The sequence below is a fragment of the Ctenopharyngodon idella genome, chromosome 15 (genome assembly GCF_019924925.1).
Source record: "Ctenopharyngodon idella isolate HZGC_01 chromosome 15, HZGC01, whole genome shotgun sequence".
In the NCBI taxonomy this organism is placed as follows: Eukaryota; Metazoa; Chordata; class Actinopteri; order Cypriniformes; family Xenocyprididae; genus Ctenopharyngodon; species Ctenopharyngodon idella.
In genome coordinates, this window is record NC_067234.1 from 15026292 (window position 1) to 15040191 (window position 13900).

Here is a 13900-nt window from a genome sequence, read left to right on the forward strand (position 1 = left end):
GCATGGTCAGATTTGGGATGAACCACGGTGCAAGCGCGTGCCGACGAGCCGAGGGTGGAGAACCGAACGGTTCGATTTTTTTTTTTACAGCAAACAGTTCCACCCCTAATATACATATATATATATATATATATATATATATATATGTTAGGAACAATAAGTACATTTATAATTGTTGGATATTTAGAAGAGCTGAACAGATGTTCAAAAATGTATAGCATGTTAAAAGATCAATACATTACATATACAGACTACAAGAAATTTTTCTAATTTCTCTTTTCTGGCAGGCAATTGCATTACCTCCTATTGCCAAATGGCCTTATCAGAACGGCTTCACCCTCAACACCTGGTTTCGCATGGATCCTTTGAACAACATCAACGTGGACAAAGACAAGCCCTACCTTTACTGGTGACTACATTCACAGCCTACGCTTTAATGTGGTTATATTTAACTTTGTCAACTCTTAGATAAAACTTGCTTAGCAGAAAAGAAAATGACCTTCAGGGCTTGCTTCTGTAAGTACATTATACTGAGTGGCTTTGTTTTAGTGTTTAACACACACACACACACACACACACACACACACACACACACACACACCACAGAGTGAGAGAGTTTTGGCTGCTTTACCACTTATATAATGAGCTTTGTTTGAAGATTTTGTTTTCTGATGATGTGGTGGATTATGCAAGCATAAAAGGGAATTAGGTCAGATTCTGCTGATTAAACCAATAGGTGTTTGAACCCAGGGCAGAATGTTCTGGAATCATTGGAAAATCTCTGCAGAGCGACACCGGGGTGGAAATAGACATTAATTTGAGCTTTTAATGTCAGCCAGGCAAAAAGAGCATCGTATGTAGAGACTTGTGGGTAATTAGAGCTCAGATCAATAGCACAGACGCGTGTTTATTGGCCAGGGTTCCAGGAGCGAGGGAAAATGGTCCTCGAGGGAGAAGGAGTGAGTGCATTTTGAGAGAGAGAAAGACAACATCCATTTTTGAACAGCCTTGGTCTTTTTTCCATCAGCATTTGCCTCTGAAGTTAGTTTACAAACACATTGCCCATCTAACAAATAATTTTAAAGAAAGCGTTTTTCACATGTTCTTGAGTTCAGAATATACAAATTTCTCCATGCATTATGTAGATCCAGGAACTGAGAAACTGCCCCGGGCTTTGTGAGGACGTTACAAAACAGTTTTGTTGAAGTCTGCCACGCTAATAATGCTAGCTACCGCTCTTAAACGCTGGGTTTGAGAGTGAGTGCTGTGTCCTGCTTGCTGTTGTGCTGCCAGATCTGTAGCCTGGAGCTGCCAAGCGCAGGACCACTCACACAAACTCAGAGTTCAATCTGTGCGTGACACAGATTCGGAAATAAAAGGAGATGTTCGCAAAGGAACAGAGTATTGATTCACGCTGAGAATCACACTTATTCTCTGCTCTTGAAGGCACTAAAACGATCTCTTGTGCTGTTAGTTTTCTTGTATGTGACAGTTTATAGTGTTATTGTAGGGAACAGAGAACACAAAACTGTCTTTGACATTTTGAAATGCAGACAGATATCTTCACTCTCTCTGTTTTGGAGAGAAAACTAGCAAATGCATATCAGGAAACCTACACACCCTGTTCAAAACATCGTAGAGCAGAATAAGCTGGTTTTCTAGTTTTCAAGTGTGGTCAAACTGCTCTGTTGGCTGATTTTAGAGGGGTTTTAGACACTTTAATCTGGTAGTCCAACGCAGCCAGGCTAGGAGATCAACTTAAACCAGCAGCTAAGACCAGCAAACCCATATTTTTGGTTTAACAAGGTTCAATAGAATGTAAGAGTAAAGGGTTAGTTCACCCAAAAATGAAAATTCTGTCATTAATTACTTACCTTCACGTCGTTCCACACCCTCCATTACCAGCAAGATAATTTACAAATGCATTTTTGATAATTTTCAGATGCCCAGAAAGCTACTAAAAACATATTTAAAACAGTTCATGTGACTACAGTGGTTCAACCTTAATGTTATGAAGAGACGAGAATACTTTTTGTGCACCAAAAAAACAAAATAACGAATTTATTCAACTTTATCTAGTGATGAGCAATTTCAAAACACTGCTTCATGAAGCTTTGAAGCTTTACGAATCTTTTGTTTCGAATCAGTGGTTCGGAGCTTATATCAAACTGCCAAAGTCATGTGATTTCAGTAAATGAGGCTTCGTTATGTCATAAGTGTTTCGAAATGTTAATGGTTCATCACTGGGGGGCGTGACTTTGGCAATTTGATACACGCCCTGAACCACTGATTCGAAAAACAAAAGATTCGTAAAGCTTTGAAGCTTCATGAAGCAGTGTTTTGAAATCGCCCATCACTAGATATTGTTGGATAAAGTTGCTATTTTGTTTTTTTGGCACACAGAAATATTCTTGTCACTTCATAACATTAAGGTTGAACCACTGTAGTCACATGAACTGTTTTAAATACGTCTTTAGTAGCTTTCTGGGCATTTGAAAGTGTTCATTATCTTGCTGTCAATGGAGGCCCCACTAAGCCATCGGATTTGATCAAAAATCAGAAAGCCACTTTCTCAGTCTGACCAGCTGAAAAGTGCCCAAAACTCCTATATAAAGACACAAATTAAAGCCAGCAAATCAAATGTAAGCTAGTTTTAAGTGGATTTTTTAATTTTTTTAAGCTAATTACTACTAACATAGCACACTTAAACCAAGTTTAGTTTAGATGGTCTCACTGTGCCTGCATGTAAACCAAATAAAACCAACAAACCAGAGTGTGACCAATGGAAAACTGCCTGGTCGCTGACCACCTTAGGCTGGTTTAAGCATTTTTTTTTCCCCCAGTAGGGGATGTTAAGAAAATATATTTTGCAAATACATCACCTTCAAGTGTTATGTAATACAGTATATTATATGAGTATTTATTGATTTCTCAATTTCAGTTTCCGCACAAGCAAAGGCATCGGCTACTCGGCACATTTTGTGGGTAACTGCTTGATTGTGACATCATTGAAGTCGAAAGGAAAGGGCTTCCAGCACTGCGTGAAATATGACTTTCAGCCCCGCAAGGTAGGCTTTCATTTCCAGCTTTGATTTTTTCTCTCTCTTACTAGCATCTGTAGTAATCTACTGATTGTGTTGTGAAGGAGTAAGAATTGAGTGGATGCACTTGTGAATTTTCTTACTGTGATGCTCAGTGAAAATCAGGAAGCTGTGCCGGAGGATGTATGATCCAGTTAACTGGGCTAAATATGCTGTTTACAAACTGTTACTGAACCCCAGGACATGCGATAACTGAGGCCATTTTCTATATTTGTTTTTGTTTTCTTGAATCGAAGGGAAATCTCTTGGAAATGACTGCACAGCTGCTGCAATCTTGAAACATCTGTCTAATAAATGAATTTCTTGTTTCTACTCAATATTTAATGCTTTTAGCTGGTGTACTCTTTATAAATGTTAATTACTCCAACTTGCTCTTTTGCTCTTGGGCTCACCAAGGTCTTTCCTAAAATCAAATCTTACAGTTCAGTCGTACAGTCGTGGGAACTAGTTTGCATATCGTGTGAAACAAGATGATGCAAGTTTATTAAAGGGATAGTTCACCCAAAAATGAAAATTATCCCATGATTTACTCACCCTCAAGCCATCCTAGGTGTATATGACTGTCTTCTTTCAGACGAACACAATCAGAGATATATTTAAAAATATCCTTAGTCCTCCAAGGTTTATAATAGTTGTGAATGGGGGGCCGCGTTTTGAAGTAAAAAATAATGCATCCATCTATAAAAAAAGTAATCCATACGACTCCAGTGGGTTAATAAAGGCCTTCTGAAGCGAAGCGATGCGTTTTTGTAAGAAAAATATCCATATTTAAAACTTTATAAATTCAAATAACTAGCTTCCGGCGGATGATCGTACACATACTGTGCAAGTCGATTTGTGACGGAAGAGTATCCTTTGACCTGACGCATAACGTAATGACGACAGCGGTGACGCAGATGATAGAGCAAAACAAATCACCGGTCACAGATTATAAGTCTAAAACGATCATTTTTAAAGAGAAATTTCAGAGGATTTCGATGTAAGAGAAGAGGAGCTTGAGTTTGTTGCCCAGCCGTATTTGTTTGAACCGCGAGAGGCGTCTTACAATACTCCTACATCCCGCATAAATCGCGCCAGAGGATTACTCATTTGGCGCAAATCAACTTGCGCATTCTGCGTACGGTCGTCCGCCGGAATCTAGTTATTTGAATTTATAAAGCTTTAAATATGGATATTTTTTTACAAAAATGCATCACTTCGCTTCAGAAGGCCTTTATTAACCCACTGGAGTCGTATGGATTACTTTTTTTATGGATGGATGCATTATTTTTGGCTTCAAAACGTGGCCCCCCCATTCACAACCATTATAAACCTTGGAGGACTAAGGATATTTTTAAATGCATCTCTGATTGTGTTCGTCTGAAAGAAGATAGTCATATACACCTAGGATGGCTTGAGTGTGAGTAAATCATGGGATCATTTTAATTTTTGGTTGAACTTTCCCTTTAAATATAAAAAAAAAAACAATAATAGGATGAGCATTTTACAGCTAAATAGTTACATTTAAATATGCATTTAAATTGAACTGTTTACAGAAAAAGGGCAGACCCATCAATGTTTTCATTTTCAGCCACTTCTATGAGTTTAATGGAATAAAATGTTGATGTACAGATGTATGGAAGCCAATGTGATTCAGACCTCTTTTGGTCCAATCCTGATAAAACAACAGTTTATCTTTTTATTACAGTTTAAGAAGAGAAATGCATTTTTGTAGCTCGTTGGATTATCCACTGTTACGCACATGTACTGTAAATGAACTGTTTAATTCTTCTGATCTCCAGTGGTTTAGACTCATAGGGTTTTTATTTCTTTTTCTTTTCTTCTTCCTAATAATGGAATTTTTGATTTAGTGACTTAATATAAGCGATAACAGGCTGTGTAGCAACTCTCTTGGTACATTTGGATGTGATCTTGTTTTGAAGATAAAAAATACAGATAAATTGCAATGACAGAATGACAATAGAACCTTATAGTTCATGCATATATGATTATGTATTTTTCTAAATGTAGCTAAATGGATATGTTAGGCATGTTGTTTTAACAGTTACTGTAGTTAGTATGAAAGAGAAAACGATGATTAAAAACAGCTCTGTTGGATGTTACATTGCTTCGAAAATATACAACGGAGAGAACACACAAAGAACATGCTTCTTGTCCTGAATGTGTTTGAAACACTGCTCCATATCGTGACTCTTTTGTGTGGTGGCACATTGACAGAAATGAAATCTGTAATGACCCTTGTCTTCTGCTAAGTAAACCTGCCTTTACTCCCTCACTAGTCTGATTTCCTCTCTGCCTCTGTCTGCTTCCTCTCCTCTCCTCTATTCTCCTCTCACTCAAGATCTGATGTATTATTTATATCTAAATGCAAATTTTTTCTGCATTAGACCTTCTGCCTGCTGCCCATGAAAATGGTTTTGGGTTGAATTTTGTGCTTCCAATGCCGGGGAAGAAAAATACACCTAAAACCCCATTTAAAAAAAGATTCTGACCATCTGAAACCTGATCGAGCCCGATTTGCAGCATTTGGCATTGTTGCTGAATCAGTTTGCTATCAAGAAGTAGTTGTAATTCAATTACTGTTAAATTGTCAGTGTTTTATAGATAATTTGAATAACATAAACGCAGCTTGACAGTGATATCTGACATGTTAATATTCGGAAGAACAAACACTGATAATTCATTGACAGTGTGCATTAATGCTTGAAAAGGGTTCAATTCATGCTGGTAATATCACAACATATTATTATTTATACAAATGTATCAATATAACCATGAACTCCGATGCTTCAACAATATGCAGAATTAATTGTACTCTCCATGAGTCTCTCAGAACAGACCTGATTTTTAGATTATGACCCACCAATTGAGAACCATTGATTTGCATTATTTAAACAGACACTTTATTTGCTCATGTACTATGACAGGTATGTACTAATATGTTTTTCTTTCTCTAGTGGTACATGATTAGCATCGTTCACATCTACAACCGCTGGAGGAACAGTGAGATTCGCTGCTACGTCAATGGACAGCTGGTCTCCTACGGTGACATGGCTTGGCACGTCAACACCAACGACGTAAGGCCACTTTGCTATCGCTCTCTCTGTCTGTAGCTGCCGGATGTTCTCTCAGAGTAATATCATCACCACTGTGGGCACAGTGTGAAATTAAACCATAAAAGATGCATTGAATTACCACAGTTTCAGAATAAATAAATATTGCTGCCAGCATGTCAAACCTATCAAGTAGTTTAGCCTATACAGCAGTATGTGTGCTACAAAAATAATTTTGATTAACGTTGATTAATTTTTTTTTTTTTTTTGCAATATGATGAAAATGGGACAGGTTAATTAAGTTTGTCTGTAGAAAAACAGGAATATATTTCAATCATGACAACCAGCATTTATTAATAAGCAAGGAATGTACATAGGCTTGGTGTTGGCGGACTAGATCTGCTATGCTGCTGCTGCTGGATGAGTGAGGATACATCTAAAAATGCACATGAAAACAGTGAATTGAATTCAGGCTGCTGCAAGGAAACATAGGCAGAACCCCTGAGCAGATCTAGGCAGGTGGTGCTGGGGAAGGTGGAGGACTAGCAAAATCCCATGGCGCGCTGCAATGATTGATCTGGTTCAAAGTCAGGAATAAGTAGGTTACATAGATAGTAGGGATGTAAGAAAATATCAATACATGTGAATATCGCGATATTATGTTTGGCGATACTGTATCGATTCTCAAAAACACTGTATCAATATTTACTTATTTATTTGTTTGTTTACATCCAAGATTCATGGCTTTGTGTTCAGTCTAAACCCAACCGCTAGATGGCAGTGTTATTTCCTAACGTAAACTGACGCGGAGAAGCACAAGGTGAGTGCATCGCTAGCGTTAGCATTAGCAAACCCAGCCCACAAGATGCTAAAATTATTCCAGCTCCCACCCCGGTGTACAGAGCTGAAGTGTGGACTCATTTTAGCTTCAATTACTCAATAAAGAAACCACTAAGGAGATCGACAAGAGGCATGTTGCTTGCAAAATAGGTCATGTTAAAATCCAACTCAGGAAACGCATTGAATCTGAGAGCTCACTTAACACCCCGATGCCATCTGTGCTGCTGAGAGTTGCGTTTCGATAGAATATGTAATATGTACTGCACGCTTTCCTCTCAATAACAAAATAAACACACAACAAAAATGACAGTGGTGGCAGCAGAAAGAAAGCATCTGATCATAGCAATGTGGATATTTTTGCACCAGCTCTGTTCAGCACTAAGGCTGTTTATTTAAGTAGCACTTTATACAATAGAGTGCTTTAAAGCAAGCGGCTTTACAGTATTAAATATTTATAAAACGGTTAGTTCCTGTCCTTGATTCTGATTGGTCAATAGCTTTGTTTTATTAATTTAATAAAACACGGCTATGACTGCTTCACCCAACGGTTGAAGCTTACTGTATTATGCAGAAGAGTATTGTGAGAAAGAGATCGAGTGAGCGAGTTTATTACCTGCATTCAGATTTAGCATTTTCCTTCAGGTCAGTCTTATGTTCATAATAAAAAATCTGTTTAAATGCCCGATGCATTATCTTGTCCTTTTAACAGTTAAGGGGTTTTCCCGTGACTGACAGCGCTAGTCAAAGCATTTGTCAGTTCCGTCTTGTTCCATGCTCACAACAATTCAGTCTTTTCAGTATATAAAAGTCTTCGCTACTGACTGACACACTCATAAAGACAGTCTTTGCCGCCATCTAATGGCGTAACAATGTAACTTCTGTTGCTGTTCACAGTCAGGGACTATTTTTTTCTGGCGGAAGAAAGGTTTTTAGTGATTTTACTTCATAAAAATTGCATTGATACATATTTTTTTGGCTTTAATATTTGTATTGTGTGGTAACCGTTTTATAAAAGCAATAAGGTACTTGAGGCTAGTGCTGTATCTTGAATAAGTCACGATGAAGGGGTTGCAGGCACTCCGCTTCGTGACTTATTCACGATACAGCACAGCCTTTCGTACCTTATTGCTTATATATATATATATATATATATATAACAGCCACACAGTCATGGAATGGACTGTGAAGCTTTAAAACATATCATACACCTTGCACAAAATAGTGATACTAGTGATACTGTCTTGATTAAATAAAAAAAATGTCAGGTTTTATGCTTATGGTGGTGTGTTCTTTATATCAGTTTTTTTTATTTTCTAAAATTAGATCCTATTTCTAAATAAACAAGAAATATCACAATATAGCGCATTTGTTACAGTATCGCAATATCACAATACATCGTATCGTAACCCCAGTATCGTGATACGTATCATATAGCCAGATTATTGCCAATACACAGCTCCAATAGATAGTACAAACGAAACGATTGGAAGACCAGAAGAGTCGAAGAGAAGAGTTTCATGACTGAATTATATATATAAGCTCAAGCTTTATATAAGACATTATCTTGGGGATTCAATGATTAGATTAAAATTCACAGACCTTTGCCTCTGTTTTGCCTGTACCTCACTGAAAGCAGTGTTAGATAATTAAAAGGTTGGACCAGCAGTGCTTAACCTCAGATCTCCTGGGTGCTGATTTTGATTAAACTAATAGGCAGGTTTCAGCTCAGAATAACATCTCTGTAATGCTACATCTCAGTTACACTGTGAACCATTAGTCGCTTAGTATGGTGTTTGCATACTGACATTCACTATATTTCTGCTCCAGCTCTCTATTTTTTCCCTACTATCCACTTTTTAAGAGATTGCTTTAAGAACTCCAAGCTGTTTTCTTGTGCTTATCACAGAGCTATGACAAATGTTTCCTCGGCTCATCTGAGACGGCAGACGCCAACCGAGTGTTCTGCGGACAGCTCGGAGCCATCTATGTGTTCAGTGAAGCGCTAAACCCTGCTCAGATATTTGCCATCCATCAACTAGGCCCAGGATACAAGGTATGTATCAGATTTGCCAAAGTGCGTTACACCCCAACGCTTCACAGCCACCATTGATCTCCAAAAGATGTTATAACTCTGTCTGTGACATTTGGTTATTGATTGATGTGCGTTTTTAACATGATTTCACCACCCTGAGGAAACAACCACAGCTTTGAGATCTAAATCTCAGCTGATTTCAAGCTGGTCATTATCGTGTAGCTACCATGTTACAAAAAAAGATTTTTCAGCAGGGAAACGGATGTGAGAAATGCTGCATTTACATATTTACTTATTACCAAACGTTTGTTTGATGAACCTTATTCTTCTTGTTGTCATGCATTATTGCTTTTACACTGATGACAGCAAAGTTTCTTGGTTTTGCTTCTTATTAATGAAGTCTTCCATTGATGAAGTCTGCCTCCGGATAGTTTATAGTCTTTCTTTCCCTTTCATGTCTCTGACCTTTTGTCGCTAATTCTCAAGGTGCTTTTGAAGCGATTTAGCGTTTAATTGCATCCATGGGGTAAACAGAGCAGGTTACTCCTTTTTTCAAGGCTGTATCCTTATTAAATATGAAGCTCTGTCCTATTAGTAATTGGGACTCGCAGCAGTTTTTCAGTCTCATTGTGCAAAGTCTAATTTTCTCTGAAGCACCAGGCTTTGATTAGTGACTCATTATCTAAAACAATAAACCACATGCATGGAACGGATAGCATATGTATCCCAAAAATGGCATTACAGTGGTTCAAAGCCATTGTTTATGAGTTATGAGCTTTTCCTAATTTAATTTCAAGTTCTGACACCATCTCAATTGTCTTTGCTCCATTACAGCAGTGTTTTACTTATGAGCTGTGTAATCTAAAAGGGCAAATATGTTAGTAACTGCTAATACCCATCCTAACAGTTTATTTATTTATTTTTACCTAGAGTGTTTTTAAACTATCTGGTAGACATTTGCACTGGTTTTTCTCTAATCAGTGTGGGCTGGTCATTTCCCTTATTAATTGAGCTTCTAGACCTCTGATTCCCGCTGCCCCTCGCGTCGTCATGACGGACAGGTTGGCAGAAATAATGAGCAGTCTGCTTCAGGGAAAAAGCAATTACCCACCCAAGATAAACCTGTGAATGGAGTCTCTTGAAATCTGAAAAGGGGTTGTATATTTCAGTGGAGTGCAAGCTATCAGACTATCTGTCAGCTCTTCTGGCTGATCAGTTGAATCTACCTTGTCTAGGAATAGGGCAAAGGCCTTTAGAGTTTATGTAGCAAGGTTAAACCGCAGGGCCTGGCCCCAATTTGATGAAAAGCATGATAAAATGGTTTTTTAATTGTGATGGATTACCGTAAGCATTACCTTCTAAAACGGTGTTTGTGGACAGAATGACAGAATGAGGGTACAAAAAAATCACATTCTTTTTATTTGATCCTGCCTATGCAAGAAAGACAGAAAGTTAAATAAATGCACCATTGCTTGTCGGAAAATAAGAGAAAGTCTTTTTTTTTACTTTTACATTTTTCTATGCTCCTTTTTAATGCAGCAAAACAAAACATGAATGTGGATTGAGTGAATGTTATGTTTTGTCTTGTTTTTTGTAAAATCATTGTGTCTCATTCACTAATAATTGCATGGATTATTTCGTATTTGTACGCACAGGAGAACTTCTCACGAAAAATCTCCGCCTATTTCACAACACATACGTACGCACATGAATTTGTTCATAAAGGATTAGTTCACTTTAAAATGAAAATTACCCCAAGGTTTACTCACCCTCAAGCCATCCTAGGTGTATATGACTTTCTTCTTTCTGATGAACACAATCTGAGTTATATTAATAAATATCCTGATAAAAGCTTTATAATGGCAGTGGACGGGACCAACGAGTATGAAGCTCAAGAAAGTGCATCCATCCATCATAAACATCTTCCACACAGCTCCGGGAGGTTAATTAAAGCCTTCTGAAGCGAAGCAATGCCTTTGTGTAAGAAAAATATCCATATTTAAGAAGTTATAAAGTAAAATATTTAAAATATATAGATATTTCACTTTATACCTATGGATATTCTTCTTACACAAACGCATCACTTCGCTTCAGAAGGCCTTTATTAACCCCTTTGCTTTTATTTAGAATACATTTATTAAGAATAAATTTTAGTACAAACATTTTTGGTGAATCATGATTTGTTTGTGAAAATGTTCATACGCAGATTTGTGCATACGCATGCTTAGTGAATGAGACCCAGTGTTCTCCAACCATGCTAGCTGAAATGTTTGCTACCCCTTAGTGACTTCTGCTTCCTGCCCTTCAACAACCACTGACACCATTATTTGTTCTGTTGACTGTAATGTGTCAGCTCCCTTAGGTCCTTATAGCCTTTTTAGCCTTTTAGCAGAGTATCTGCCCGGGCGCATAGAGACAGTGGGCTATGGCAGGCTGTAAACTCGCGGTCTCCAGTGATTTATGTGACTGATCTGAAGATGACCCGATTACTGTCTTGTTGCTGCTGCCTACAAAGACTGACCCCCAGTCAGACCCATTTACCTGAGGTCTTGTCTTAAAGGGGTGGTTCACTGTTTTTTTTTCTAGGCTTGATTGTGTTTATGGTGCGCAGTTTAACATGTCTTAATGCTTCGTTTTTAAAAAAAATGCCGTATTTTTCATATATTTTACCTTTATTCTACACCGCTATTTTCGCTATGTTGAGTTCCTGGTTCTATGAAGCTCCTCCCTCAGAAATAAATATGCAATGGACTGAGATTGGGTAGCTGGCCCAGTGTATTGTGATTCGCTGTCCGGAATAATTTGTCACGATTCATGTTGTCCGGAAACGCCACGCCCCTTACCATTATGGGCAAACATTGCATGTGCTTCTCCAGTCTTTGCTTTGGTGGAAATGTAAATAGTGGCATCAATACTGCTGTATCAATTCAAGCCTGAATCAGACCCAGATAGCAGTAATGATGAAGAGGGTCAAGCAGAATTCTGCAAGCACAGCTTTTAAAGGACGTTTCTGAAGTATTTTTGTTTGTATTTGTGTCAAAGTGTTTAGATATGCTGTCACTTTTAAATGTTACAGCTGTCTCATAGTGTTCTGATTAAAGCTTTACTGTAGCTGAATACATGACCGAGTAGTAGCACTTTTGTAAAGGTATTGTTTAATTATGAACGAGCATGTGGGTAAACACAACATAAAACCCGTAATAAAACAATGCTGTACACTGATAACAGAAACACCAACAAACACCAACAGAAGTTCGCTGGTGTGATTACATAGAAGTTTGTTGGTGTTTGTTGAAGAAGTATGAAATAGAATTTAACTAACTGGCTAGCGTCGCCAAACCACGTTGGTCTTTGTTTACGTCCCAGAAACTATATAACTTCATAAAAAAATAAAACATACTTACAGATTGGGGCCCATAAACAGCAGCTTCTGCTTTTAAAGTGGGAAAAGCTTCATCTTTCAATAATAGCCTTTGTGCAAATCCAGCATTGAATTCGTGTAAATTCTGGAAGCTGTCTTCCATAAAATGTGCAGCACAGCTAAATTAGCATTATAATTGTCAGGAACAGAATTAAACATAAATTTTAAACATTGTTCCCGAAGTCCAGCGTCCTTAGGAAGAAGACTTGTATGCACACGACATGGCCTCGACCACTTTTTTGCGTGTTCCTGTGGGCAGGGTTTATGTTAATTGCAGGGTTTATGATGTCACCAACCCAGGAAGAAGCTTGTTGTAGTCCAAACTGGTCGTTTTTGTAGGCATTAAACTGCCATAACTTTAAAAGACAATATCTCAGTTTGCATTGAACTTTCAGCGCTGTAACTTTGCAGATACTGTTTATGCTCAAGCAGCAACATTACACACTAACTAAAGTTAAAAAAGTGAAATCGCAATGAACCACCCCTTTAATGCCTTGATAGAATAATCAGGTTTGGTCTCATATTAGCAGCTTCAGCTTGGAAGAATGTGTTTGTATGTTTTGGAATCAGTAAAAAGTCTCTTAAGCTCATCAAGGTCAAAAAACAAAACAGTAATGTTGTAAAATATTAATACAATTTAAAATAAGTTTTCTATTTTAAAATATTTGTCAAAGTATCATTTGTTCCTGTGATGGTAAAGCTTAATTTTCAGCAGTCATTACTCCAGTCTTCAGTGTCACATTCATAGATATATATACATAGATGCCTCATTAGCGGCTGTTTCTATGGGCCGCTATACATAAGCCATCCGTCATACTGGAACGGTCAAAGCCGGTCCGTGAACATTTGACTGAGCGCCTGCAACCGTAGTTAGAAGCATGTATGGATATGTATATCTGAAATAGACTTCAGCAGATGATTTTTGCTAAACTGACATAATACAACAAGACTAAGGCATTATAACCTGTTATGATGAGTTAATACTTATAAAAACACAAACCAGCACATTCTCATCTGTGAAGGTTATCCCATTTCTTCAGGAATTTAAATTTCTTCACAGTATTGTGGAATCTTGTGGAAACTCATTGAATTTTACTGTGAGTGACAGCATCTGAAATGTTGACCATTCCAAGATGGTGGACATGTTGAAGTGTCTGGAGCGGTTGAATGTGGCATCTATTTATATATACACATCTATGGTCACATGATCCTTCTGAAATCATCCTAATATGTTGATGTGCTGCTCAAGAAACATTTCTTATTATTATTGTCATTCATTATTACTATTCTTTGATGATACATAATATCTATGTTTTGTCAGACAGTCCCTGTCTTTGTCTTTCTCCGTGTTGTCATGGAAGACAGATGCTCTGTTGCTACTGCAACAGTAGTCTCACTATGAGAGAACATGTGAGCATGACATCATCAGTTTCTGTCAGAAGTGTATTAGACG

General features: G+C 37.7%; 1 protein-coding gene across 6 annotated transcripts in view; it reads left to right on the forward strand.

The window, feature by feature from the left end:
• The window catches only part of nbeab (neurobeachin b), a 339752-nt gene that overhangs the window by 82642 nt on the left and 243210 nt on the right, over positions 1 to 13900 (forward strand). For all 6 annotated transcript variants that reach the window (XM_051862246.1, XM_051862248.1, XM_051862249.1 and 3 more), the window contains exons 5-8: positions 288 to 409; positions 2942 to 3068; positions 6059 to 6178; positions 8901 to 9047. In XM_051862246.1, coding sequence (XP_051718206.1) covers positions 288 to 409; positions 2942 to 3068; positions 6059 to 6178; positions 8901 to 9047 — 516 coding nt within the window. The remainder of the gene's footprint in view (positions 1 to 287; positions 410 to 2941; positions 3069 to 6058; positions 6179 to 8900; positions 9048 to 13900) is intronic.